The sequence below is a fragment of the Scyliorhinus canicula genome, chromosome 26 (assembly GCF_902713615.1).
Source record: "Scyliorhinus canicula chromosome 26, sScyCan1.1, whole genome shotgun sequence".
NCBI classification, from domain to species: Eukaryota; Metazoa; Chordata; class Chondrichthyes; order Carcharhiniformes; family Scyliorhinidae; genus Scyliorhinus; species Scyliorhinus canicula.
This window is the reverse complement of record NC_052171.1, coordinates 8,590,743-8,614,106: the sequence shown is the minus strand read 5'-3', so window position 1 is coordinate 8,614,106 and position 23,364 is coordinate 8,590,743. Positions and strand designations below refer to the sequence as shown.

At 49.9% G+C, this 23,364-nt stretch overlaps 2 protein-coding genes across 7 annotated transcripts in view; both read left to right on the top strand.

Moving 5' to 3' along the window:
* LOC119957317 (ATPase family AAA domain-containing protein 1-A-like) overlaps positions 1–2,470 on the top strand; it is a 32,008-nt gene extending 29,538 nt beyond the window's left edge. For 5 of the 6 annotated variants that reach the window (XM_038785194.1, XM_038785193.1, XM_038785196.1 and 2 more), the window contains 2 exons: positions 131–303; positions 1,156–2,470. In XM_038785194.1, coding sequence (XP_038641122.1) covers positions 131–303; positions 1,156–1,279 — 297 coding nt within the window. In that variant the 3' untranslated portion in view covers positions 1,280–2,470. Of the gene's footprint in view, positions 1–130; positions 402–1,155 lie in introns of all 6 variants that reach the window. The other variant, XM_038785198.1, reaches the window with a different exon arrangement.
* Positions 2,471–3,352: 882 nt separating this feature from the next.
* The window catches only part of LOC119957316 (cGMP-dependent protein kinase 1-like), a 105,232-nt gene continuing 85,220 nt past the window's right edge, over positions 3,353–23,364 (top strand). The window contains exon 1 of the mRNA XM_038785189.1: positions 3,353–6,910. The gene's annotated coding sequence lies outside the window, so the exon portion shown is untranslated. The remainder of the gene's footprint in view (positions 6,911–23,364) is intronic.

Here is a 23,364-nt window from a genome sequence, read left to right as displayed (position 1 = left end):
CTCTCTCCCCTCTCGGTTTGTTTTTCTCTGATATCCAGTGCTTTTACTGCTCTGAGTTGTTGGGGGGGGGGGGGGGGGCATGCATTGAATAATTTTTTCTCTTCTCTCCCTTTTAAACTCTTCCTTCCAGTTGAACAGTGAAGTGAGGCTGAAAGAAATCGCAGAGAAGACGGAAGGCTACTCGGGCAGTGACCTCAGGGAGCTCTGCAGAGAGGCAGCCTTGCACAGGCTCCGCGACTTTGTGCGCAAGGAGCAAATGCAACTCATCGGGAGGCAACTGCAGGCCGCTGACTGCGAGGAAAGGTGCTTGTCGCCTCCGCCGCGCTTCGGGAACATTCGAGAGATATTCGCCTAAAGGCAGAGCTCCGCACTGTGGGAGAGTTGACAAGAGTAGCAGGAAGGTAAAGGCGGGGGGGGGGGAGACACACACACAGAAGGGAACGCATCCCTCCAAGGGAGAAACGTGCACCCCGGCCGGCCAGTGCATTCACCTGTCGTCTCACAGTCGCTGTGTGAGGCAGCGTCCAATTCCGGGGGGGTGGAACTATTTCATTATCCTTTCACCATAGATGGCAAAGTAAGCTGTGTGGAGCTAGTTCCCGTTTAGTGCTGCCGCCCACTACCGCTGCTGCCTTCTAGAAAAGGGGTTCCGTGTACTTAAGGACGTGTGGGCTGAGGGCTCAGTGATTTGAGCAGTACATAAGGTACAGGCCAAACCTGGTCTGGGGCCAGTGGAAGGGATTTTTTGGCAAACCCAGAGATTGTCTCTCTGAATGAGGGTTACTCCAGTGAATAGCCTTGATTCTGAAGATTTAGTGACGAAAACTGACGGTAGCTTTCTAAAAAATATTTTCCTCCTCCTGAATGGGCTTAATTTTAATTTGTTTCATCATCAAAGAATCCTTGCCTGTGCTCTGTCCAGGTAAGCCTGGGGGAACCACGCCACGGCTTCAGGAGACGGTGAGGTGTCGAGTGGGGGGATGTTTTGAGGCTGTCACCGGTGGTGGAGGAGAATAAATCGGGAGGGTTAGACCACGGTGAAAGATGTACTACTTTGAAGGATTGGGCTGCAGCGTGAGGTGGTTTTTAGTCTGCTACAGTATTAACTGCAGGGCAGGAAAATCTTAATGAATACTGTTGTCTCTTCCTCTTTAGCTCCACTGCTGACGCGTGCCTCCGCGCGATCACTCAGACGGACTTGTACCTTGCCTTGGAGAAGATGAAGGAGTCAAAGGCCGGGACTGGGACTGCGATACTACAAGACACTCCCCTGGACTGAGCAGCACCCACACTGGGCAACACTGATCAATGGATTGACGTCTGCAAGTCGCTTTCATTTGTCTTAAAGGCAGTGCTGTAGACTCCCAGCTGCTGTGGTTAAGTTTCACGTGTGGACTGCGGGGGTTGTTGAGTGACCATCCACTCCCCTTCTCTCTCTGACAATCAGACACTCGCACTGCCGCCCTTCAGAAGGGAGTGCGACACACCTGCAGTGCGCTGAGGGTTCAGCGAGTCACCGTACATTCGGCGCAAACCTTTCCCGGATCAGGATTAGCGGAGCTGACTCGTCGCACACTCGGGGATTCCTGCAGTTGTTGTCTCTAGCCCATTTCAGCGGAGAGGTGTTCAGCAGTTAAAGATATCTGTGCTGTATTTCCCCATCCATTTTCCACCCCTGCTGTGCGGCCTGTCAGTGGGCACCAACAGCTGACCACCGCTGCACTGGCATCTTCTTCTCAGCGGGTAAACCGGGGCAGCAAAAGTTGGCAGGTTATTTGGATGCTGGGTGGCTGATGCAGCCTTGCCAAGACAACGAGAGGAGCAGTTAACCTGCACCGCTCCTTCACTCTGACACTCCCTATTACAGGTGTCGGTAGGAGTTGTTTTGCCTCAGCTGGCATGTTATACCGAGGCCCCGTCTGCCCTGTTGTGCGGCTCAGTATTGTCAATTGGAAAAAAACCTGGAGTTTCTTTTTGAAAGAGCAGCGGGGCCGTCTGGTGCCCTGGCCGGCATTCCTCCCTTGGCCAGCATTCCTCCCTTGGCCAGCATTCCTCCCTTGGCCAACATTCGTCCCTTGGCCAACATTCCTCCCTTGGCCAGCATTCCTCCCTTGGCCAGCATTCCCCCTTTGGCCAACATTATGGAAGTGGCAAATCTCCATGCTGCTGTTTGTGTGGAACTTGGTAACAGTCACTACGGTTTAGCCCGAATGAATTGTGATGGTTCTCCGTCCTTTTACTAGTAAATGCCAGTTTGTTTTACCGGCGGAGCTGGTTTCAGATTCAACATCTCCCAATGCATATGCTTCCAACAAAGTGGCCGCTCAGCTCAGTGGGTACTGCCCTCTGGCTCTCATGCTCTCTTGCCCTTTCTGTCTCTCTTGCCCCTCTCTGTATCTCTTGCCCCCTCTGTCTCTCTTGCCCCCTCTGTCTCTCTTGCCCCCTCTGTCTCTCTTGCCCCCTCTGTCTCTCTTGCCCCCTCTGTCTCTCTTGCCCCCTCTGTCTCTCTTGCTCCCTCAGTCTCTCTTGCTCCCTCAGTCTCTCTTGCCCCCTCTGTCTCTCTTGCCCTCTGTCTCTCTTGCCCTCTGTCTCTCTTGCCCTCTGTCTCTCTTGCCCTCTGTCTCTCTTGCCCTCTGTCTCTCTTGCCCTCTGTCTCTCTTGCCCTCTGTCTCTCTTGCCCTCTGTCTCTCTTGCCCTCTGTCTCTCTTGCCCTCTGTCTCTCTTGCCCTCTGTCTCTCTTGCCCTCTGTCTCTCTTGCCCTCTGTCTCTCTTGCCCTCTGTCACTCTTGCCCTCTGACTCTCTTGCCCTCTGACTCTCTTGCCCTCTGACTCTCTTGCCCTCTGTCTCTCTTGCCCTCTGTCTCTCTTGCCCTCTGTCTCTCTTGCCCTCTGTCTCTCTTGCCCTCTGTCTCTCTTGCCCCCTGTCTCTCTTGCCCTCTGTCTCTCTTGCCCTCTGTCTCTCTTGCCCTCTGTCTCTCTTGCCCTCTGTCTCTCTTGCCCTCTCTCTCTTGCCCTCTCTCATCCTCTCTCTCTCACCTCTGTCACTCTCGCCCTCTCTCTGTCACCCTCTCTCTCTCACCCTCTCTCTCGCTCCCCCTCTCTCGTTCTCGCTAGCTCTCACTTTCTCTCTCTTGCTTTCTCTCCCCTCTCTCTCGCTCTCTCTGTCTCACATTCTCATTCTTTCTCTCGTTATCTTTTTCTCGCTCTCCCTCTCTCTCTTTGTCTCTCCGTCTTCCTTTCTCGCTCTTCTCTTGCTCGCTTGCATACTCTGTCTCACACTCTCGTTCTTTCTCTCCCTCTCTCTATCTTCCTCCCTCTCTCTCTATCTTCCTCCCTCTCTTTCTCCTCTCCCCCCCCCCCCCCCTTTCTCTCTTCCTCTCTCTCTCTCTCGTTTGCGCTCTCCTCAATCTCTTTCACTCTTTCTCTCGCTATCTCTCTCTTGCCCTCTGCCCAGTCGGTAGGTCGACACAGCAGAAGCTTGAGCACGCCCTCCAGACTGCCGTTTCAGTTCAGTACTGAGTGGGCGCCGTCCTGACCCTGAGACGTTAAAGTCTCTCTGTTGCCCCTTAAGTTTGGTGCACAAGATCCCATGGCAATATTTGCAGAATGAGCGGGGCGTTCTCCCGGTGAACATTTATCCTTCATTTATCCATGTGAGAATCACAATCTGGTCATTTGTTATCCATTTGTCAAACCTTACAAATTGACTGATGGTACTGACTACCTTTTACAGTAACTTGCTTGGCTGTGAAACACTTTGGGACGTTCAATAACTGAAATTCATTGATAAGCTCCAATTATGCAGTACTTCCCTCTGTGTTAACACTACGGGAAATCACTGTTGCGTTTCCAGCTTCGCTTCCATCTCTTACCTGTGTGTAGAGTATGCGACATGATTGTGAGATGCAGAAGATAATTCAGCCCATCGTATTTCTACTGTCTAGAAAATGTCCCCATCACCCTGCCCCATCACAACGTCCAAACTACTGCTGATAACCCAGCTAAGACTGAATTCCACATACCGAGCACTCTGCAGGAAGGGTTTGGTGACATCCATCCGTGACTTGCCTCACTGTTTTCAGCCTGTGCCGTCCCGGCCATGCGCGTATGTGTGTGTTTACAGGGCAGCCGTTCTTAGAGAGGGTAGCACCGCAACCCCAGTGCTCCTCAAATGGCGGGGACTGAAAAATAAGCCAGCATTCCTTCTGCTCCCGGTGGCACCCACTCCTAATGTATAGAACGACCAAGAAGGTCTATGCTGTTGTTTGTTCTTTCCTCGGCCTCCTCCCACTCTATGGGCTTATCTTTCCTTCCCAGTTTCCCCTTAAATACATCTTAATTTGAAACATTCCTCTGTCCCTAACCTATGATGCTAACCATCTCAACCACTCCCTGTGGCAGTGAGTTCCACATTCTCGCATCCTCTGGTTAAAAATATTTCTGCTAGGGCGGCACGATGGCGCAGTGGGTTAGCACTGCTGCCTCACGGCGCCAAGGTCCCGGCCCTGGGTCACTGTCTGTGTGGAGTTTGCACATTCTCCCCCATGTCTGCGGGGCTTCGTCCTCACAACCCAAAAGATGTGCAGAGTGGGTGGATTGACCGCGCTAAAATTGCCCTTCAACTGGAACAAATGAATTGGGTACTCTAAATTTATATTAAATAAAATAAAAATTTCTGCTGAATTTGCCATTAAATTTAATAACAGCTGTCGCGCACTTCTGGCCCCCTGGCTCTGGTCTCCTCATTCTAAAGACCTCCCATCAGTTCACCTCTCTGCTGTCATCCATCCCAGTGGGCGCTCCAGCGTATTCAACCTTTCCTCATCGCTGTACCTTCTCAGCCCTGCTGTTGTCCTTGTGAATATTTTCTGCACGCTTTCACGGTGCATTTATGTCCGCTTTGTAATGTGGAGACCCTGAACTGTGCGCAGAGCTCGCAAGTGTAGTCTAACCCAGAATCCATTTCAGATTAACGTCACCTCTCTGCTTTTGAATGCCATTGCGCTGAAAGGGACGACAGTATCTTGTTAAAGTGTTCATGATCCCGTTGACCCGCGTGACTACTTTAGATGATTTAGAAATCCCTTTGTGCCTCTGCCCCATATTCTGTGTTCCAACAGCCTATGTGTCCTCGTGATTCTTCCCAGCAGAAAATGCACCTCCTCGATCCTCCCAGCTCTCTAAGCTCATGCAGAAGTCGCCAGTCACTATTTTTTTTTTCTAGTGGTCTTACCCAGTGGATAAAGCTTGCTTGGCCCTGCCTTCAAACTCTCGACATTCTGATATTTATAGTAAAACGAAAAGCTGGAAATTTGGGTTTCCTTTGCCTTTTTAATTTGAACCCGCGTGCCTGAGGGCTTCGTCTTTTGCAGGTCTTGAAGCCATGTAAATGTGTGCTGTAGCCAGCGGTATTCCCCAGTCCTGCTACCAGCCAACGTTTGATTAGGAGGGTAGCTGTTGGCCAGTTTAGCAGATGTGTGAAAGTATAAGAGAACAAGGGTAAACTGGAAAGAAAGATCTCGTTGCCTGATTTTCTTGGGGTTATTTTGCAGTTAACCTTTTTACCATAGAACATAGAACAGTACAGCACAGAACAGGCCCTTCGGCCCTCGATGTTGTGCCGAGCAATGATCACCCTACTTGAACCCACGTAACCCATATACCCGTAACCCAACAATCCCCCCATTAACCTTACACTACGGGCAATTTATCATGGCCAATCCACCTAACCCGCACATCTTTGGACTGTGGGAGGAAACCGGAGCACCCGGAGCACCATTCCGCCCTGTAAGTCGGATTTCCGAATCTCGAGCTGAGCTTTAGCCGAACAACGTTCTGCGAGTGCGCACGTTTCCAGGCAGACCTGAATCTGCAACCTGAGCGCACGTGAGGATTTTGGCTGTTTTGCCGTCCCAATCTGCGACTGACCACCTTTGTTGTTTAATGCTAATTGTGATTAAAACAAAGTGGGAAGATGTCACAAGTGTTCAAATCTGAAGTCGACGGGAAGGCTTCTGTTTTGCTCTGTTTCCTCCTCCGCCTCTTGTGGGCCGTTTGCGCCCATGCGGCTTTGCAGACGCTTTGGGACAACTGAGTTCAGGAAAGAAAGGGGGGAAATAACAGAGGTACTTCGGGCCATGAGAATGGTCCTCCAATATTGCACTGCTAGGGACTGTAAACCTTGCTGAAAATAATCTACAATAATCTGCGCACTTTGAGTCTTTGTATATACCGAACCTGTGTAGAAAGGTTTTTGTTACTCAATAATTTATTGTTCTGTGTTGGTGTGTATATATATATATGTATAAAATTTGACACCATTTGACCATTGTACAGTGGGTGGGAAGGTTGCATGGTTTAAATTTGTGTGCTACCAGTCGGTCCATTAGCTGCAGTTGTCAGTCAGCCCAGGAAGGATTTCTAGTAAGTTATCACCATGAAATAAACAGATCTCAGTCTTATTGTTGCTCAAGTCATTTTTGTTGTTGTTACCCCACACGGCGGAGGCAGCAGGCCCGGAAACATCTGTGGAGAGGGAAACCCCCTTCACAGAAAGAAGAAGCCTGTCCAGCCTGAGACCTTAACTCCGTTATTCTCTCTCCACAGATGTCGCTAGACCTGCTGGAGTATTTCCAGCACTTAGACCGTCTAAAAGACAAGATTGTTATACCTTGTTGCAGGGAATGTACTGTTCTCTTGCTAACCTGCTATTCTTTTGTAATTCAGGCCGTCGTGTTTTATTGCTGTGGACAGGTATACCTGTGCGTCATTTAGAGAGTTCTCACCATGAGGTAAATTAAAGAACATTAGCTGTTCGTGCAGGGGTTGGTCACCCTCCATCTTCTTGCCAAGGTCTAAAGACTCGATGGGCCAAATGGCCTCCTTCGACAGCGGAACAATTCTGTGATCAGTAAGGAATGTCTAACTATCTTTTTCCTGTTTTTTTTTTAAAGAGTTTTATGAAAGGGGTTTAAATTGTACATGCGTCACAGGCTGCAGTCCAAAACACAGCAGCAATTTAATTTTGATTTATAAAGTGCGTAAACGTAGTAAAATGTTCAAAAGTGCTTAATGAGTGATAGGGAACAAAACCTTTTTTTTATTCAAATCAATTTAGAGTACCCAATTCTTTTTTTTTTCCAATCAAGGGGCACCTACCCTGCACATCTTTGGGTTGTGTGGGGGTGAGACCCATGCAGACACGGGGAGAATGTGCAAACTCCACATGGACAGTGACCCGGGGCCGGGATCGAACGCGGGCCCTCGGTGCCGTGAGGCAGCAGTGCTAACCACTGTGCCACCCCGAAAAACCTTTTCTTACGTTGTTTTGACATTGACTTAGAGAGGACGAAATCGGGTTAGATGAACCCAACATTGCCCTCGGGCGATCTTTCGAGCCTTGTTGAGCTCGACCCGCTCAGCCGTGTTAGGAAACTGCAGGAGAGGGTCAGAGGCAGACTGGGAGGTGTCCATCTCACCGGAGTATAGCTGTCACGTTCAGCCCAGCAGGACAGCTGTTTACTTCTGTTAGTGAGGACTTCACCGTCTGCCATTTTCGGGGCAGCTTCGGTGATGGTTGAACCAAGTCCGCTCTTGATCTCATCATGTGTGGCACATAGATTTCAGTTGTCACAGGCGGTTTTGACTTTTCTTGACATGGGTTTCATCCACTTTATTTGCGTACGACCTCCCTGTCTCCTTTTCAAAAATGTGTTTTATTGGATTTTGTACAAGTTATAAATACAGATATATAAAACACATAGGCTCCAGGAAATATAACCGGAGGGGGGGGGGGGGGGTCTTTCCTCTCCTCTCTTCTATTCTTTCCTTTTTACCCATCATCCAACAGGGGGGGGGGTGTCCCCTAATGCTTTTTACATTCTCTTGTGCAGTTGCCTTGGCGTCAGCCATTGCTCGTTTCTCCTTCCCGTTTTTCTTTGCGTTCTCTCGCCGAGCTGTGGTTGCTGCCAGTATTGTCTCCCCCTGTGCCCCCCCCCCCCCCCCCCCCCCTCTCCCCCCACCTTTTTTGTTCTCTTATCTCGTCCCCCCTTCTGGCTTCCCTTATTTGTTCTCCTTTCCCTCCATACCTCCCCCCATCTTCACTGATGCCCCCCATTCTTTCTTGCTGGGTTTTACTACCTCACCTTGCTCCCCCTTCCCGGGTCCTCCCTCGCTTTCCTCTTTCTGCCTTCTACCTGCGACCGCCTTGAGTTACTTTAAAGCCATGCCGTGTTCTAGCTGTTCTATTTCTGTTGCGCATCAGGTTTGCTTTGCGTTTTGCTTCAACGACAGATGTCCTCTCTGCTGAGTGCGCCTCACACTTTTTGTTTTGGGTTCTGTGTTTACTAAAAGCTGATGCCGCTGTGTCATAAATGATTTGAAATCCGTAACTTCCAAGCTTCACTCGTTCACGTTGACATCTCCTGGGTCAGCCTTCAGTAGATACCAATTGCTGGGGGCCGATATGAAGCCGGTATTTAGCACTATTCTTTCTGCCAGGGATGGTGATGCATGGCATGAGCCCCTTGTGTCCAGAGCTGGGAGACCTTCAGGGCTGTGCATCCACCTGCTGGAAAGTGTGGCCCAAGCTGCGATGTGCTGGGTATGGAGAACGATGAATGGGCAGGTCACGTCTTCCAGTGATAGTCGGGTCCAGTTGACGCCAGTGGCCAGATCTTGCACAACGCGGTGATAACTCTTGTGATAATATATTCACCAATCAGGCCCTCCCTGGCGAGTGGGATCCATTCTACAGAGCATGCCTGAAGCTTCATGGCACCATGTGGGAGTCAACAGCACCAGAGGGGAGTGGAAAGAACGGCACCAGACTGTTGAGTGAAGCAAGGGAGGAAATAGCATGGGCAATAATTTTCAATTCCTCCCTGGCCACAGGAGAGGCCCTGGAGGAGAGCCAATTATTCAGGAAGGAAGGAAGGGGTAAACCAGGAAACTACAGGCCAGCCAGTCTAACCTGAGCGGTGGGGAAACTATTGGAAGCAATTCTGAGAGAGAGAATTAATCTGCATTTGGAGAGGCCGGGATTAATCAAGAACAGTCAGCATGTTAAGGGGAGGTAATGTCTGAACAACTTGATCGAGATTTTTGAAGAGATGATAAGGTAGATGAGGGAAATGCATTTGATGTAGTCTACTTGGACTTCAGCAAGGCTTTTGATAAGGTTCCACATGGGAGGCTGATAGCAAAGGTAAGAGCCCATGAGATCTAAGGTAATTTGGCAAATTGGATCCGGAATTAGCCGAGGAAGCAGAGTGTGATGGTCGAGGGGTGTTTTTCTGACTGGAAGCCTGTGTCCAGCGGGACGCAGGGATCAGTGTTGGGGCCTTTGCTGTTTGTGGTTTATATACACGATTTCGACTTGAATGTAGGAAGGTTGGTCAGTAAGTTCGCGGACGATACGAAAATTGGTGGGGTGGTAAATACTGAGGAGATAGCTTTCGATTACAGGAGGATGTAGATGGGCTGGTCAGATGGGCAGATCAGTGGCAAATGGAATTCAATCCGGATAAGTGTGAGCCAGGGTCACAGGTTCGATTCCCCGCTGGGTCACTGTCTGTGCGGAGTCTGCACGTTCTCCCCGTGTCTGTGGGTTTCCTCTGGGTGCTCCGGTTTCCTCCCACCGTCTAAAGATGTGCAGGTTAGGTGTATTGGTTATGCTAAATTGCCCCTTAGTGTCCAAAAAAGGTACGGTAAGGTGGGAGTGTGGGGATAGGGTGGAGGTGTGGGCTTGCATAGGGTGCTCTTTCCAAGGTCCGGTGCAGACTCGATGGGCCGAATGGCCTCTTTCTTCACTGTAAATTCTGTGATTCTGTGACAAGCAAAGCAAGGGAATACATGATAACAGGACCGTGGAAGCACCAAGGATCAGAGGGACCTTAAGGTAGCAGAGCAGGTGGCTAAAGTGATTAAGAAGGCATATGGTATACTTGCCTTTATTAGCCGAAGCATAGAGTTTAAGAGCAGGGATGTTATGCTGGAACTGTATAAAATGTTGGTTAAGCCACAGCTAGAGTATAGTGTGCAAATTCTGGAATCCACATAATAGGAGGGATGTAGTAGCACTGGAAAGGGTGCAGAGGAGATTTACCAGGATGTTGCCTGGGCTGGAGAGTTTTAGCTATGAATACAGATGCCGAGAAGACAAGGCTATGGGCGAAGTGCAGGGAAATGGGATTAGAATAGTGAGGTGGTTGTTTTTGACCGATGCAGACACGATGGGCTGAAGGGCCTTTTCTTTGCTGTAGACCTTTATGACTCACACATTTTCCAAAGGCAAAGGAGGGGACTGCAACAATTGCAGTGGGCATCTTGCTTCTGAGCATCACTGGGAAGGTCTTCATTAGCGTCATGCTTGAAAATCCGTGCTGGCAGATTGACAGCAGCTACGAAACAAGAGTAGGGAACAGGAGATATCCCTTGACCTTCCTTTTGTAGATCTTACTAAAGCGTTTGACAGTCAACAGGGCACTGCTCCTTTCATGAAACATGCACTTTACTGTAGAGTTTGACCTCCAAAGGTTTCACCTTTGAGGGTGAAGAATAGAGCGAGACAGGACCCTATCCTAGTTCCCACTTTGCCTGATATTTTCTCCTCTATTCTTGGCCTTCCCTGTAGAAGCACATGGAGCTTACCTGCACACTGGGCTAACTCTACAATCCAGACTGAAAGGGAAGGCACCACACCCTGCGACTTGTTCTCCTTTGCTATAAATGTCAAGGACACCGTGGTTATAAAACAGGGCGTCCCATCTCCGGCCCTGATCACATTGAATAACACCCTCCGCATTTTGTTAACTTGGTCTCAAGGCAACAGTCATTCTTGTGGCTAGATGCCAATCTTGAGATGAGCATTAGGATGGTATCAAACTCACTACGAATTAAGCCGCTAGTTTATGAGGCTCCTGTTCTCCGCACCTTTTAGTAGCACAGTGGTTAGCACTGTTGCTTCACAGCGCCAGGGACCCAGGCTTGGGTTACTGTCTGTGTGGAGTCTGCACCTTCTCCCCGTGTCTGCGTGGGTTTCCTCCGGGTGCTCCGGTTTTCTCCCACAAGTCCCGAAAGGCTTTGGCATTGAAATCACAGAGGAAAGATTCCTCCATTTTGTAGCTGCCAACAAGAAAGCAACAGGACGGTGTGAAGAACTGAAGGTGGGTCATTTTTAATAAGGAAGAGAGAGCCAGAGATCCAAACAGGCCAGAATCTCACAACTGAATCTGCTGGAGAGAGCTTCCCCGGAGAGACCACAGCAGGACAAAGCAGTGCTGGTGTGAGCTGTATCCAAAGCTCCAGGGCCACAAGAGAGTAAACTGAAATCGGGAACAAAGCAGTATAAAGATGATTTCTTGAGGTATGGCTTTGTTAATTGTGCCAAGGCAAATTAAGATGCAACGCCCAAAAGCAGGGAAGTACTGGCAAGTGAAAGTTTAAAATCCTCAAAACTTCAAAGGCATTTGAAGACTAAGCAATGGCAAGTTCAAGGACAAACCTCTTGATTTTATTCAGAGGATGTAGCACAAACTTAAATCATCAGCTGACGTTCTTAGCAAAAATGTAACATTGACTGACAAAGCAAATGAGATTGTGAGGACCAAGCAGGCACAGCTGTCACAATAAAGGTAAGCGAAAAAGGTGGGTTGCGAAGGTCGATGGGCGTGGGCCGAGAAGGTTGGTTGAAGTGGGTCCAGGGAAAAAAATTAGTTTGATAAATACTGTACTAGACGACAGCAGAGGGAAATGGCAACATCACCCTTGGGCCGGCATGTGCCACTGCAGTATGGCAATCGGTGGCTGCAGTGATTTGGGAACAGGCGGCAACACTGAAAACAACAACCCACAACGGCGGCACCTAATCACTTCGGTTGCGGCACTTGTGATAGAAGCGGCTTCTCACGTTTGGTCTCTTAAGCCATCAGCAAAAATGGAGCATCTGGTGCTCCCCCAATTTACATGACATCACCTCACTCAGAGGGAAGGAAGCAGATTCCCTCGACAGGGAGCCGGGGAAAGTCATAGAGCACAGGTGCTGGGTGAAAGAGCGAGTTAAAATTTGTGCACCAAAGTTGCCGGTTTAGCTCACCTGCTGCTTTGGGACATCCTGGGGTCATGAAAGGTGCTATAGAAATGCAAGGCTTGTTTAAACTTAAAACATCTAAAATTTATTCAAAGTTCTGTGTTTTGGGGTTTTCGCTTTTTGTTTCCAAAAGGTCTTCACTTGAAGGCTTTGCACACCAATGCTTGCACTTAGTCTTGCTCTCTGAGCTGTCACTCTACTAGTTGAAGCAGTGTGTACTATTTCCCTGTTTTGACTCGACTATTTCTGCCTTTCAAAATGATGTGAAGGGGAGCTAGAGGGTCAATGTGAAGGGAAGCTAGAGGGTCAATGTGAAGGGAAGCTACAGGGTCAATGTGAAGGGAAGCTACAGGGTCAATGTGAAGGGAAGCTACAGGGTCAATGTGAAGGGAAGCTAGAGGGTCAATGTGAAGGGAAGCTAGAGGGTCAGTGTGAAGGGAAGCTAGAGGGTCAATGTGAAGGGAAGCTAGAGGGTCAATGTGAAGGGAAGCTACAGGGTCAATGCGAAGGGAAGCTACAGGGTCAATGTGAAGGGAAGCTACAGGGTCAAAGTGAAGGGAAGCTAGAGGGTCAATGTGAAGGGAAGCTAGAGGGTCAGTGTGAAGGGAAGCTACAGGGTCAATGTGAAGGGAAGCTAGAGGGTCAATGTGAAGGGAAGCTACAGGGTCAATGTGAAGGGAAGCTAGAGGGTCAGTGTGAAGGGAAGCTAGAGGGTCAATGTGAAGTGAAGCTACAGGGTCAATGTGAAGGGAAGCTAGAGGGTCAGTGTGAAGGGAAGCTACAGGGTCAATGTGAAGGGAAGCTAGAGGGTCAGTGTGAAGGGAAGCTACAGGGTCAATGTGAAGGGAAGCTACAGGGTCAATGTGAAGGGAAGCTAGAGGGTCAGTGTGAAGGGAAGCTACAGGGTCAATGTGAAGGGAAGCTAGAGGGTCAGTGTGAAGGGAAGCTACAGGGTCAATGTGAAGGGAAGCTACAGGGTCAATGTGAAGGGAAGCTAGAGGGTCAATGTGAAGGGAAGCTAGAGGGTCAATGTGAAGGGAAGCTAGAGGGTCAATGTGAAGGGAAGCTAGAGGGTCAATGTGAAGGGAAGCTAGAGGGTCAATGTGAAGGGAAGCTACAGGGTCAATGTGAAGGGAAGCTACAGGGTCAATGTGAAGGGAAGCTACAGGGTCAATGTGAAGGGAAGCTACAGGGTCAATGTGAAGAGAAGCTACAGGGTCAATGTGAAGGGAAGCTAGAGGGTCAATGTGAAGGGAAGCTACAGGGTCAATGTGAAGGGAAGCTAGAGGGTCAATGTGAAGGGAAGCTACAGGGTCAATGTGAAGGGAAGCTACAGGGTCAATGTGAAGGGAAGCTACAGGGTCAATGTGAAGGGAAGCTACAGGGTGAATGTGAAGGGAAGCTAGAGGGTCAATGTGAGGGGAAGCTACAGGGTCAATGTGAAGGGAAGCTAGAGGGTCAATGTGAAGGGAAGCTAGAGGGTCAATGTGAAGGGAAGCTACAGGGTCAATGTGAAGGGAAGCTACAGGGTCAGTGTGAAGGGAAGCTACAGGGTCAATGTGAAGGGAAGCTACAGGGTCAATGTGAAGGGAAGCTACAGGGCCAATGTGAAGGGAAGCTAGAGGGTCAGTGTGAAGGGAAGCTAGAGGGTCAGTGTGAAGGGAAGCTACAGGGTCAATGTGAAGGGAAGCTACAGGGTCAATGTGAAGGGAAGCTACAGGGTCAATGTGAAGGGAAGCTAGAGGGTCAATGTGAAGGGAAGCTACAGGGTCAATGTGAAGGGAAGCTAGAGGGTCAATGTGAAGGGAAGCTAGGGGGTCAATGTGAAGGGAAGCTAGAGGGTCAGTGTGAAGGGAAGCTACAGGGTCAATGTGAAGGGAAGCTACAGGGTCAATGTGAAGGGAAGCTACAGGGTCAATGTGAAGGGAAGCTAGAGGGACAATGTGAAGGGAAGCTACAGGGTCAATGTGAAGGGAAGCTACAGGGTCAATGTGAAGGGAAGCTACAGGGTGAATGTGAAGGGAAGCTACAGGGTCAATGTGAAGGGAAGCTAGAGGGTCAGTGTGAAGGGAAGCTAGAGGGTCAATGTGAAGGGAAGCTACAGGGTCAATGTGAAGGGAAGCTACAGGGTCAGTGTGAAGGGAAGCTACAGGGTCAATGTGAAGGGAAGCTACAGGGTCAGTGTGAAGGGAAGCTACAGGGTCAATGTGAAGGGAAGCTACAGGGTCAATGTGAAGGGAAGCTACAGGGTCAATGTGAAGGGAAGCTACAGGGTCAGTGTGAAGGGAAGCTACAGGGTCAATGTGAAGGGAAGCTAGAGGGTCAATGTGAAGGGAAGCTAGAGGGTCAATGTGAAGGGAAGCTACAGGGTGAATGTGAAGGGAAGCTAGAGGGTCAATGTGACGGGAAGCTACAGGGTCAATGTGAAGGGAAGCTAGAGGGTCAATGTGAAGGGAAGCTAGAGGGTCAATGTGAAGGGAAGCTAGAGGGTCAATGTGAAGGGAAGCTACAGGGTCAGTGTGAAGGGAAGCTACAGGGTCAATGTGAAGGGAAGCTACAGGGTCAATGTGAAGGGAAGCTACAGGGCCAATGTGAAGGGAAGCTAGAGGGTCAGTGTGAAGGGAAGCTAGAGGGTCAATGTGAAGGGAAGCTACAGGGTCAATGTGAAGGGAAGCTACAGGGTCAGTGTGAAGGGAAGCTACAGGGTCAATGTGAAGGGAAGCTACAGGGTCAATGTGAAGGGAAGCTACAGGGTCACTGTGAAGGGAAGCTACAGGGTCAGTGTGAAGGGAAGCTACAGGGTCAATGTGAAGGGAAGCTAGAGGGTCAATGTGAAGGGAAGCTAGAGGGTCAATGTGAAGGGAAGCTACAGGGTGAATGTGAAGGGAAGCTAGAGAGTCAATGTGAGGGGAAGCTACAGGGTCAATGTGAAGAGAAGCTAGAGGGTCAATGTGAAGGGAAGCTAGAGGGTCAATGTGAAGGGAAGCTACAGGGTCAATGTGAAGGGAAGCTACAGGGTCAGTGTGAAGGGAAGCTACAGGGTCAATGTGAAGGGAAGCTACAGGGCCAATGTGAAGGGAAGCTACAGGGCCAATGTGAAGGGAAGCTAGAGGGTCAGTGTGAAGGGAAGCTAGAGGGTCAGTGTGAAGGGAAGCTAGAGGGTCAATGTGAAGGGAAGCTACAGGGTCAATGTGAAGGGAAGCTACAGGGTCAATGTGAAGGGAAGCTAGAGGGTCAATGTGAAGGGACGCTACAGGGTCAATGTGAAGGGAAGCTAGAGGGTCAATGTGAAGGGAAGCTAGAGGGTCAATGTGAAGGGAAGCTAGAGGGTCAGTGTGAAGGGAAGCTACAGGGTCAATGTGAAGGGAAGCTACAGGGTGAATGTAAAGGGAAGCTACAGGGTCAATGTGAAGGGAAGCTAGAGGGACAATGTGAAGGAAAGCTACAGGGTCAATGTGAAGGGAAGCTACAGGGTCAATGTGAAGGGAAGCTACAGGGTCAATGTGAAGGGAAGCTACAGAGTCAATGTGAAGGGAAGCTAGAGGGTCAGTGTGAAGGGAAGCTAGAGGGTCAATGTGAAGGGAAGCTACAGGGTCAATGTGAAGGGAAGCTACAGGGTCAATATGAAGGGAAGCTACAGGGTCAATGTGAAGGGAAGCTACAGGGTCAATGTGAAGGGAAGCTACAGGGTCAATGTGAAGGGAAGCTAGAGGGTCAGAGTGAAGGGAAGCTACAGGGTCAATGTGAAGGGAAGCTACAGGGTCAATGTGAAGGGAAGCTAGAGGGTCAATGTGAAGGGAAGCTAGAGGGTCAGTGTGAAGGGAAGCTACAGATTCAATGTGAAGGGAAGCTACAGGGTCAGTGTGAAGGGAAGCTAGAGGGTCAATGTGAAGGGAAGCTACAGGGTCAGTGTGAAGCAAAGCTACAGGGTCAATGTGAAGGGAAGCTACAGGGTCAATGTGAAGGGAAGCTAGAGGGTCAATGTGAAGGGAAGCTACAGGGTCAATGTGAAGGGAAGCTACAGGGTCAATGTGAAGGGAAGCTACAGGGTCAATGTGAAGGGAAGCTAGAGGGTCAATGTGAAGGGAAGCTAGAGGGTCAATGTGAGGGGAAGCTACAGGGTCAATGTGAAGGGAAGCTACAGGGTCAATGTGAAGGGAAGCTACAGGGTCAATGTGAAGGGAAGCTACAGGGTCAATGTGAAGGGAAGCTACAGGGTCAGTGTGAAGGGAAGCTACAGGGTCAATGTGAAGGGAAGCTACAGGGTCAATGTGAAGGGAAGCTACAGGGTCAATGTGAAGGGAAGCTACAGGGTCAATGTGAAGGGAAGCTAGAGGGTCAATGTGAAGGGAAGCTACAGGGTCAATGTGAAGGGAAGCTAGAGGGTCAATGTGAAGGGAAGCTAGGGGGTCAATGTGAAGGGAAGCTAGAGGGTCAGTGTGAAGGGAAGCTACAGGGTCAATGTGAAGGGAAGCTACAGGGTCAATGTGAAGGGAAGCTACAGGGTCAATGTGAAGGGAAGCTAGAGGGACAATGTGAAGGGAAGCTACAGGGTCAATGTGAAGGGAAGCTACAGGGTCAATGTGAAGGGAAGCTACAGGGTCAATGTGAAGGGAAGCTACAGGGTGAATGTGAAGGGAAGCTACAGGGTCAATGTGAAGGGAAGCTAGAGGGTCAGTGTGAAGGGAAGCTAGAGGGTCAATGTGAAGGGAAGCTACAGGGTCAATGTGAAGGGGAGCTACAGGTTCAATGTGAAGGGAAGCTACAGGGTCAATATGAAGGGAAGCTACAGGGTCAATGTGAAGGGAAGCTACAGGGTCAATGTGAAGGGAAGCTACAGGGTCAGTGTGAAGGGAAGCTACAGGGTCAATGTGAAGGGAAGCTACAGGGTCAATGTGAAGGGAAGCTACAGGGTCAATGTGAAGGGAAGCTACAGGGTCAGTGTGAAGGGAAGCTACAGGGTCAATGTGAAGGGAAGCTAGAGGGTCAATGTGAAGGGAAGCTAGAGGGTCAATGTGAAGGGAAGCTACAGGGTGAATGTGAAGGGAAGCTAGAGGGTCAATGTGAGGGGAAGCTACAGGGTCAATGTGAAGGGAAGCTAGAGGGTCAATGTGAAGGGAAGCTAGAGGGTCAATGTGAAGGGAAGCTAGAGGGTCAATGTGAAGGGAAGCTACAGGGTCAATGTGAAGGGAAGCTACAGGGTCAGTGTGAAGGGAAGCTACAGGGTCAATGTGAAGGGAAGCTACAGGGTCAATGTGAAGGGAAGCTACAGGGCCAATGTGAAGGGAAGCTAGAGGGTCAGTGTGAAGGTAAGCTAGAGGGTCAGTGTGAAGGGAAGCTAGAGGGTCAATGTGAAGGGAAGCTACAGGGTCAATGTGAAGGGAAGCTACAGGGTCAATGTGAAGGGAAGCTAGAGGGTCAATGTGAAGGGACGCTACAGGGTCAATGTGAAGGGAAGCTAGAGGGTCAATGTGAAGGGAAGCTACAGGGTCAATGTGAAGGGAAGCTAGAGGGTCAGTGTGAAGGGAAGCTACAGGGTCAATGTGAAGGGAAGCTACAGGGTGAATGTAAAGGGAAGCTACAGGGTCAATGTGAAGGGAAGCTAGAGGGACAATGTGAAGGAAAGCTACAGGGTCAATGTGAAGGGAAGCTACAGGGTCAATGTGAAGGGAAGCTACAGGGTCAATGTGAAGGGAAGCTACAGAGTCAATGTGAAGGGAAGCTAGAGGGTCAGTGCGAAGGGAAGCTAGAGGGTCAATGTGAAGGGAAGCTACAGGGTCAATGTGAAGGGAAGCTACAGGGTCAATGTGAAGGGAAGCTACAGGGTCAATGTGAAGGGAAGCTACAGGGTCAATGTGAAGGGAAGCTACAGGGTCAATGTGAAGGGAAGCTAGAGGGTCAGAGTGAAGGGAAGCTACAGGGTCAATGTGAAGGGAAGCTACAGGGTCAATGTGAAGGGAAGCTAGAGGGTCAATGTGAAGGGAAGCTAGAGGGTCAGTGTGAAGGGAAGCTACAGGTTCAATGTGAAGGGAAGCTACAGGGTCAGTGTGAAGGGAAGCTAGAGGGTCAATGTGAAGGGAAGCTACAGGGTCAGTGTGAAGCAAAGCTACAGGGTCAATGTGAAGGGAAGCTACAGGGTCAATGTGAAGGGAAGCTAGAGGGTCAATGTGAAGGGAAGCTACAGGGTCAATGTGAAGGGAAGCTACAGGGTCAATGTGAAGGGAAGCTACAGGGTCAATGTGAAGGGAAGCTACAGGGTCAATGTGAAGGGAAGCTAGAGGGTCAATGTGAAGGGAAGCTACAGGGTGAATGTGAAGGGAAGCTAGAGGGTCAATGTGAGGGGAAGCTACAGGGTCAATGTGAAGGGAAGCTAGAGGGTCAGAGTGAAGGGAAGCTACAGGGTCAATGTGAAGGGAAGCTACAGGGTCAATGTGAAGGGAAGCTAGAGGGTCAATGTGAAGGGAAGCTAGAGGGTCAGTGTGAAGGGAAGCTACAGATTCAATGTGAAGGGAAGCTACAGGGTCAGTGTGAAGGGAAGCTAGAGGGTCAATGTGAAGGGAAGCTACAGGGTCAGTGTGAAGCAAAGCTACAGGGTCAATGTGAAGGGAAGCTACAGGGTCAATGTGAAGGGAAGCTAGAGGGTCAATGTGAAGGGAAGCTACAGGGTCAATGTGAAGGGAAGCTACAGGGTCAATGTGAAGGGAAGCTACAGGGTCAATGTGAAGGGAAGCTAGAGGGTCAATGTGAAGGGAAGCTAGAGGGTCAATGTGAGGGGAAGCTACAGGGTCAATGTGAAGGGAAGCTACAGGGTCAATGTGAAGGGAAGCTACAGGGTCAATGTGAAGGGAAGCTACAGGGTCAATGTGAAGGGAAGCTACAGGGTCAGTGTGAAGGGAAGCTACAGGGTCAATGTGAAGGGAAGCTACAGGGTCAATGTGAAGGGAAGCTACAGGGCCAATGTGAAGGGAAGCTAGAGGGTCAGTGTGAAGGGAAGCTAGAGGGTCAGTGTGAAGGGAAGCTAGAGGGTCAATGTGAAGGGAAGCTACAGGGTCAATGTGAAGGGAAGCTACAGGGTCAATGTGAAGGGAAGCTAGAGGGTCAATGTGAAGGGAAGCTACAGGGTCAATGTGAAGGGAAGCTAGAGGGTCAATGTGAAGGGAAGCTAGGGGGTCAATGTGAAGGGAAGCTAGAGGGTCAGTGTGAAGGGAAGCTACAGGGTCAATGTGAAGGGAAGCTACAGGGTGAATGTGAAGGGAAGCTACAGGGTCAATGTGAAGGGAAGCTAGAGGGTCAGTGTGAAGGGAAGCTAGAGGGTCAATGTGAAGGGAAGCTACAGGGTCAATGTGAAGGGAAGCTACAGGTTCAATGTGAAGGGAAGCTACAGGGTCAATATGAAGGGAAGCTACAGGGTCAATGTGAAGGGAAGCTACAGGGTCAATGTGAAGGGAAGCTACAGGGTCAGTGTGAAGGGAAGCTACAGGGTCAGTGTGAAGGGAAGCTACAGGGTCAATGTGAAGGGAAGCTACAGGGTCAATGTGAAGGGAAGCTACAGGGTCAATGTGAAGGGAAGCTACAGGGTCAGTGTGAAGGGAAGCTACAGGGTCAATGTGAAGGGAAGCTAGAGGGTCAATGTGAAGGGAAGCTAGAGGGTCAATGTGAAGGGAAGCTACAGGGTGAATGTGAAGGGAAGCTAGAGGGTCAATGTGAGGGGAAGCTACAGGGTCAATGTGAAGGGAAGCTAGAGGGTCAATGTGAAGGGAAGCTAGAGGGTCAATGTGAAGGGAAGCTAGAGGGTCAATGTGAAGGGAAGCTACAGGGTCAATGTGAAGGGAAGCTACAGGGTCAGTGTGAAGGGAAGCTACAGGGTCAATGTGAAGGGAAGCTACAGGGTCAATGTGAAGGGAAGCTACAGGGCCAATGTGAAGGGAAGCTAGAGGGTCAGTGTGAAGGTAAGCTAGAGGGTCAGTGTGAAGGGAAGCTAGAGGGTCAATGTGAAGGGAAGCTACAGGGTCAATGTGAAGGGAAGCTACAGGGTCAATGTGAAGGGAAGCTAGAGGGTCAATGTGAAGGGACGCTACAGGGTCAATGTGAAGGGAAGCTAGAGGCTCAATGTGAAGGGAAGCTAGAGGGTCAATGTGAAGGGAAGCTAGAGGGTCAGTGTGAAGGGAAGCTACAGGGTCAATGTGAAGGGAAGCTACAGGGTGAATGTAAAGGGAAGCTACAGGGTCAATGTGAAGGGAAGCTAGAGGGACAATGTGAAGGAAAGCTACAGGGTCAATGTGAAGGGAAGCTACAGGGTCAATGTGAAGGGAAGCTACAGGGTCAATGTGAAGGGAAGCTACAGAGTCAATGTGAAGGGAAGCTAGAGGGTCAGTGCGAAGGGAAGCTAGAGGGTCAATGTGAAGGGAAGCTACAGGGTCAATGTGAAGGGAAGCTACAGGGTCAATATGAAGGGAAGCTACAGGGTCAATGTGAAGGGAAGCTACAGGGTCAATGTGAAGGGAAGCTACAGGGTCAATGTGAAGGGAAGCTAGAGGGTCAGAGTGAAGGGAAGCTACAGGGTCAATGTGAAGGGAAGCTACAGGGTCAATGTGAAGGGAAGCTAGAGGGTCAATGTGAAGGGAAGCTAGAGGGTCAGTGTGAAGGGAAGCTACAGGTTCAATGTGAAGGGAAGCTACAGGGTCAGTGTGAAGGGAAGCTAGAGGGTCAATGTGAAGGGAAGCTACAGGGTCAATGTGAAGGGAAGCTACAGGGTCAATGTGAAGGGAAGCTAGAGGGTCAATGTGAAGGGAAGCTACAGGGTCAATGTGAAGGGAAGCTACAGGGTCAATGTGAAGGGAAGCTACAGGGTCAATGTGAAGGGAAGCTACAGGGTCAATGTGAAGGGAAGCTAGAGGGTCAATGTGAAGGGAAGCTACAGGGTGAATGTGAAGGGAAGCTAGAGGGTCAATGTGAGGGGAAGCTACAGGGTCAATGTGAAGGGAAGCTAGAGGGTCAATGTGAAGGGAAGCTAGAGGGTCAATGTGAAGGGAAGCTACAGGGTCAATGTGAAGGGAAGCTACAGGGTCAGTGTGAAGGGAAGCTACAGGGTCAATGTGAAGGGAAGCTACAGGGTCAATGTGAAGGGAAGCTACAGGGCCAATGTGAAGGGAAGCTAGAGGGTCAGTGTGAAGGGAAGCTAGAGGGTCAGTGTGAAGGGAAGCTAGAGGGTCAATGTGAAGGGAAGCTACAGGGTCAATGTGAAGGGAAGCTACAGGGTCAACGTGAAGGGAAGCTAGAGGGTCAATGTGAAGGGAAGCTACAGGGTCAATGTGAAGGGAAGCTAGAAGGTCAATGTGAAGGGAAGCTAGAGGGTCAATGTGAAGGGAAGCTAGAGGGTCAGTGTGAAGGGAAGCTACAGGGTCAATGTGAAGGGAAGCTACAGGGTCAATGTGAAGGGAAGCTACAGGGTCAATGTGAAGGGAAGCTAGAGGGACAATGTGAAGGGAAGCTACAGGGTCAATGTGAAGGGAAGCTACAGGGTCAATGTGAAGGGAAGCTACAGGGTCAATGTGAAGGGAAGCTACAGGGTGAATGTGAAGGGAAGCTACAGGGTCAATGTGAAGGGAAGCTAGAGGGTCAGTGTGAAGGGAAGCTAGAGGGTCAATGTGAAGGGAAGCTACAGGGTCAATGTGAAGGGAAGCTACAGGTTCAATGTGAAGGAAAGCTACAGGGTCAATATGAAGGGAAGCTACAGGGTCAATGTGAAGGGAAGCTACAGGGTCAATGTGAAGGGAAGCTACAGGGTCAATGTGAAGGGAAGCTAGAGGGTCAGAGTGAAGGGAAGCTACAGGGTCAATGTGAAGGGAAGCTACAGGGTCAATGTGAAGGGAAGCTAGAGGGTCAGTGTGAAGGGAAGCTAGAGGGTCAGTGTGAAGGGAAGCTACAGGTTCAATGTGAAGGGAAGCTACAGGGTCAATGTGAAGGGAAGCTACAGGGTCAATGTGAAGGGAAGTTAGAGGGTCAGTGTGAAGGGAAGCTAGAGGGTCAATGTGAAGGGAAGCTACAGGGTCAATGTGAAGGGAAGCTAGAGGGTCAATGTGAAGGGAAGCTACAGGGTCAGTGTGAAGCAAAGCTACAGGGTCAATGTGAAGGGAAGCTACAGGGTCAATGTGAAGGGAAGCTACAGGGCCAAAGGGAAGGGAAGCTAGAGGGTCAGTGTGAAGGGAAGCTAGAGGGTCAGTGTGAAGGGAAGCTAGAGGGTCAATGTGAAGGGAAGCTACAGGGTGAATGTGAAGGGAAGCTACAGGGTCAATGTGAAGGGAAGCTACAGGGTCAATGTGAAGGGAAGCTAGAGGGTCAATGTGAAGGGAAGCTACAGGGTCAATGTGAAGGGAAGCTACAGGTTCAATGTGAAGGGAAGCTACAGGGTCAATGTGAAGGGAAGCTACAGGGTCAATGTGAAGGGAAGCTACAGGGTCAATGTGAAGGGAAGCTAGAGGGTCAGTGTGAAGGGAAGCTAGAGGGTCAGTGTGAAGGGAAGCTAGAGGGTCAGTGTGAAGGGAAGCTAGAGGGTCAGTGTGAAGGGAAGCTAGAGGGTCAGTGTGAAGGGAAGCTAGAAGGTCAATGTGAAGGGAAGCTAGAGGGTCAATGTGAAGGGAAGCTAGAGGGTCAATGTGAAGGGAAGCTACAGGGTCAATGTGAAGGGAAGCTGGAGGGTCAATGTGAAGGGAAGCTAGAGGGTAAATGTGAAGGGAAGCTACAGGGTCAATGTGAAGGGAAGCTAGAGGGTCAGTGGGAAGGGAAGCTAGAGGGTCAATGTGAAAGGAAGCTACAGGGTCAATGTGAAGGGAAGCTAGATGGTCAATGTGAAGGGAAGCTACAGGGTCAATGTGAAGGGAAGCTAGAGGGTCAATGTGCAGGGAAGCTACAGGGTCAGTGTGAAGGGAAGCTACAGGGTCAATGTGAAGGGAAGGTACAGGGTCAATGTGAAGGGAAGCTACAGGGTCAGTGTGAAGGGAAGCTAGAGGGTCAATGTGAAGGAAGCTACAGGGTCAATGTGAAGGGAAGCTAGAGGGTCAATGTGAAGGGAAGCTACAGGGTCAGTGTGAAGGGAAGCTACAGGGACAATGTGAAGGGAAGCTAGAGGGTCAATGTGAAGGGAAGCTACAGGGTCAATGTGAAGGGAAGCTACAGGGTCAATGTGAAGGGAAGCTAGAGGGTCAATGTGAAGGGAAGCTACAGGGTCAATGTGAAGGGAAGCTACAGATTCAATGTGAAGGGAAGCTACAGGGTCA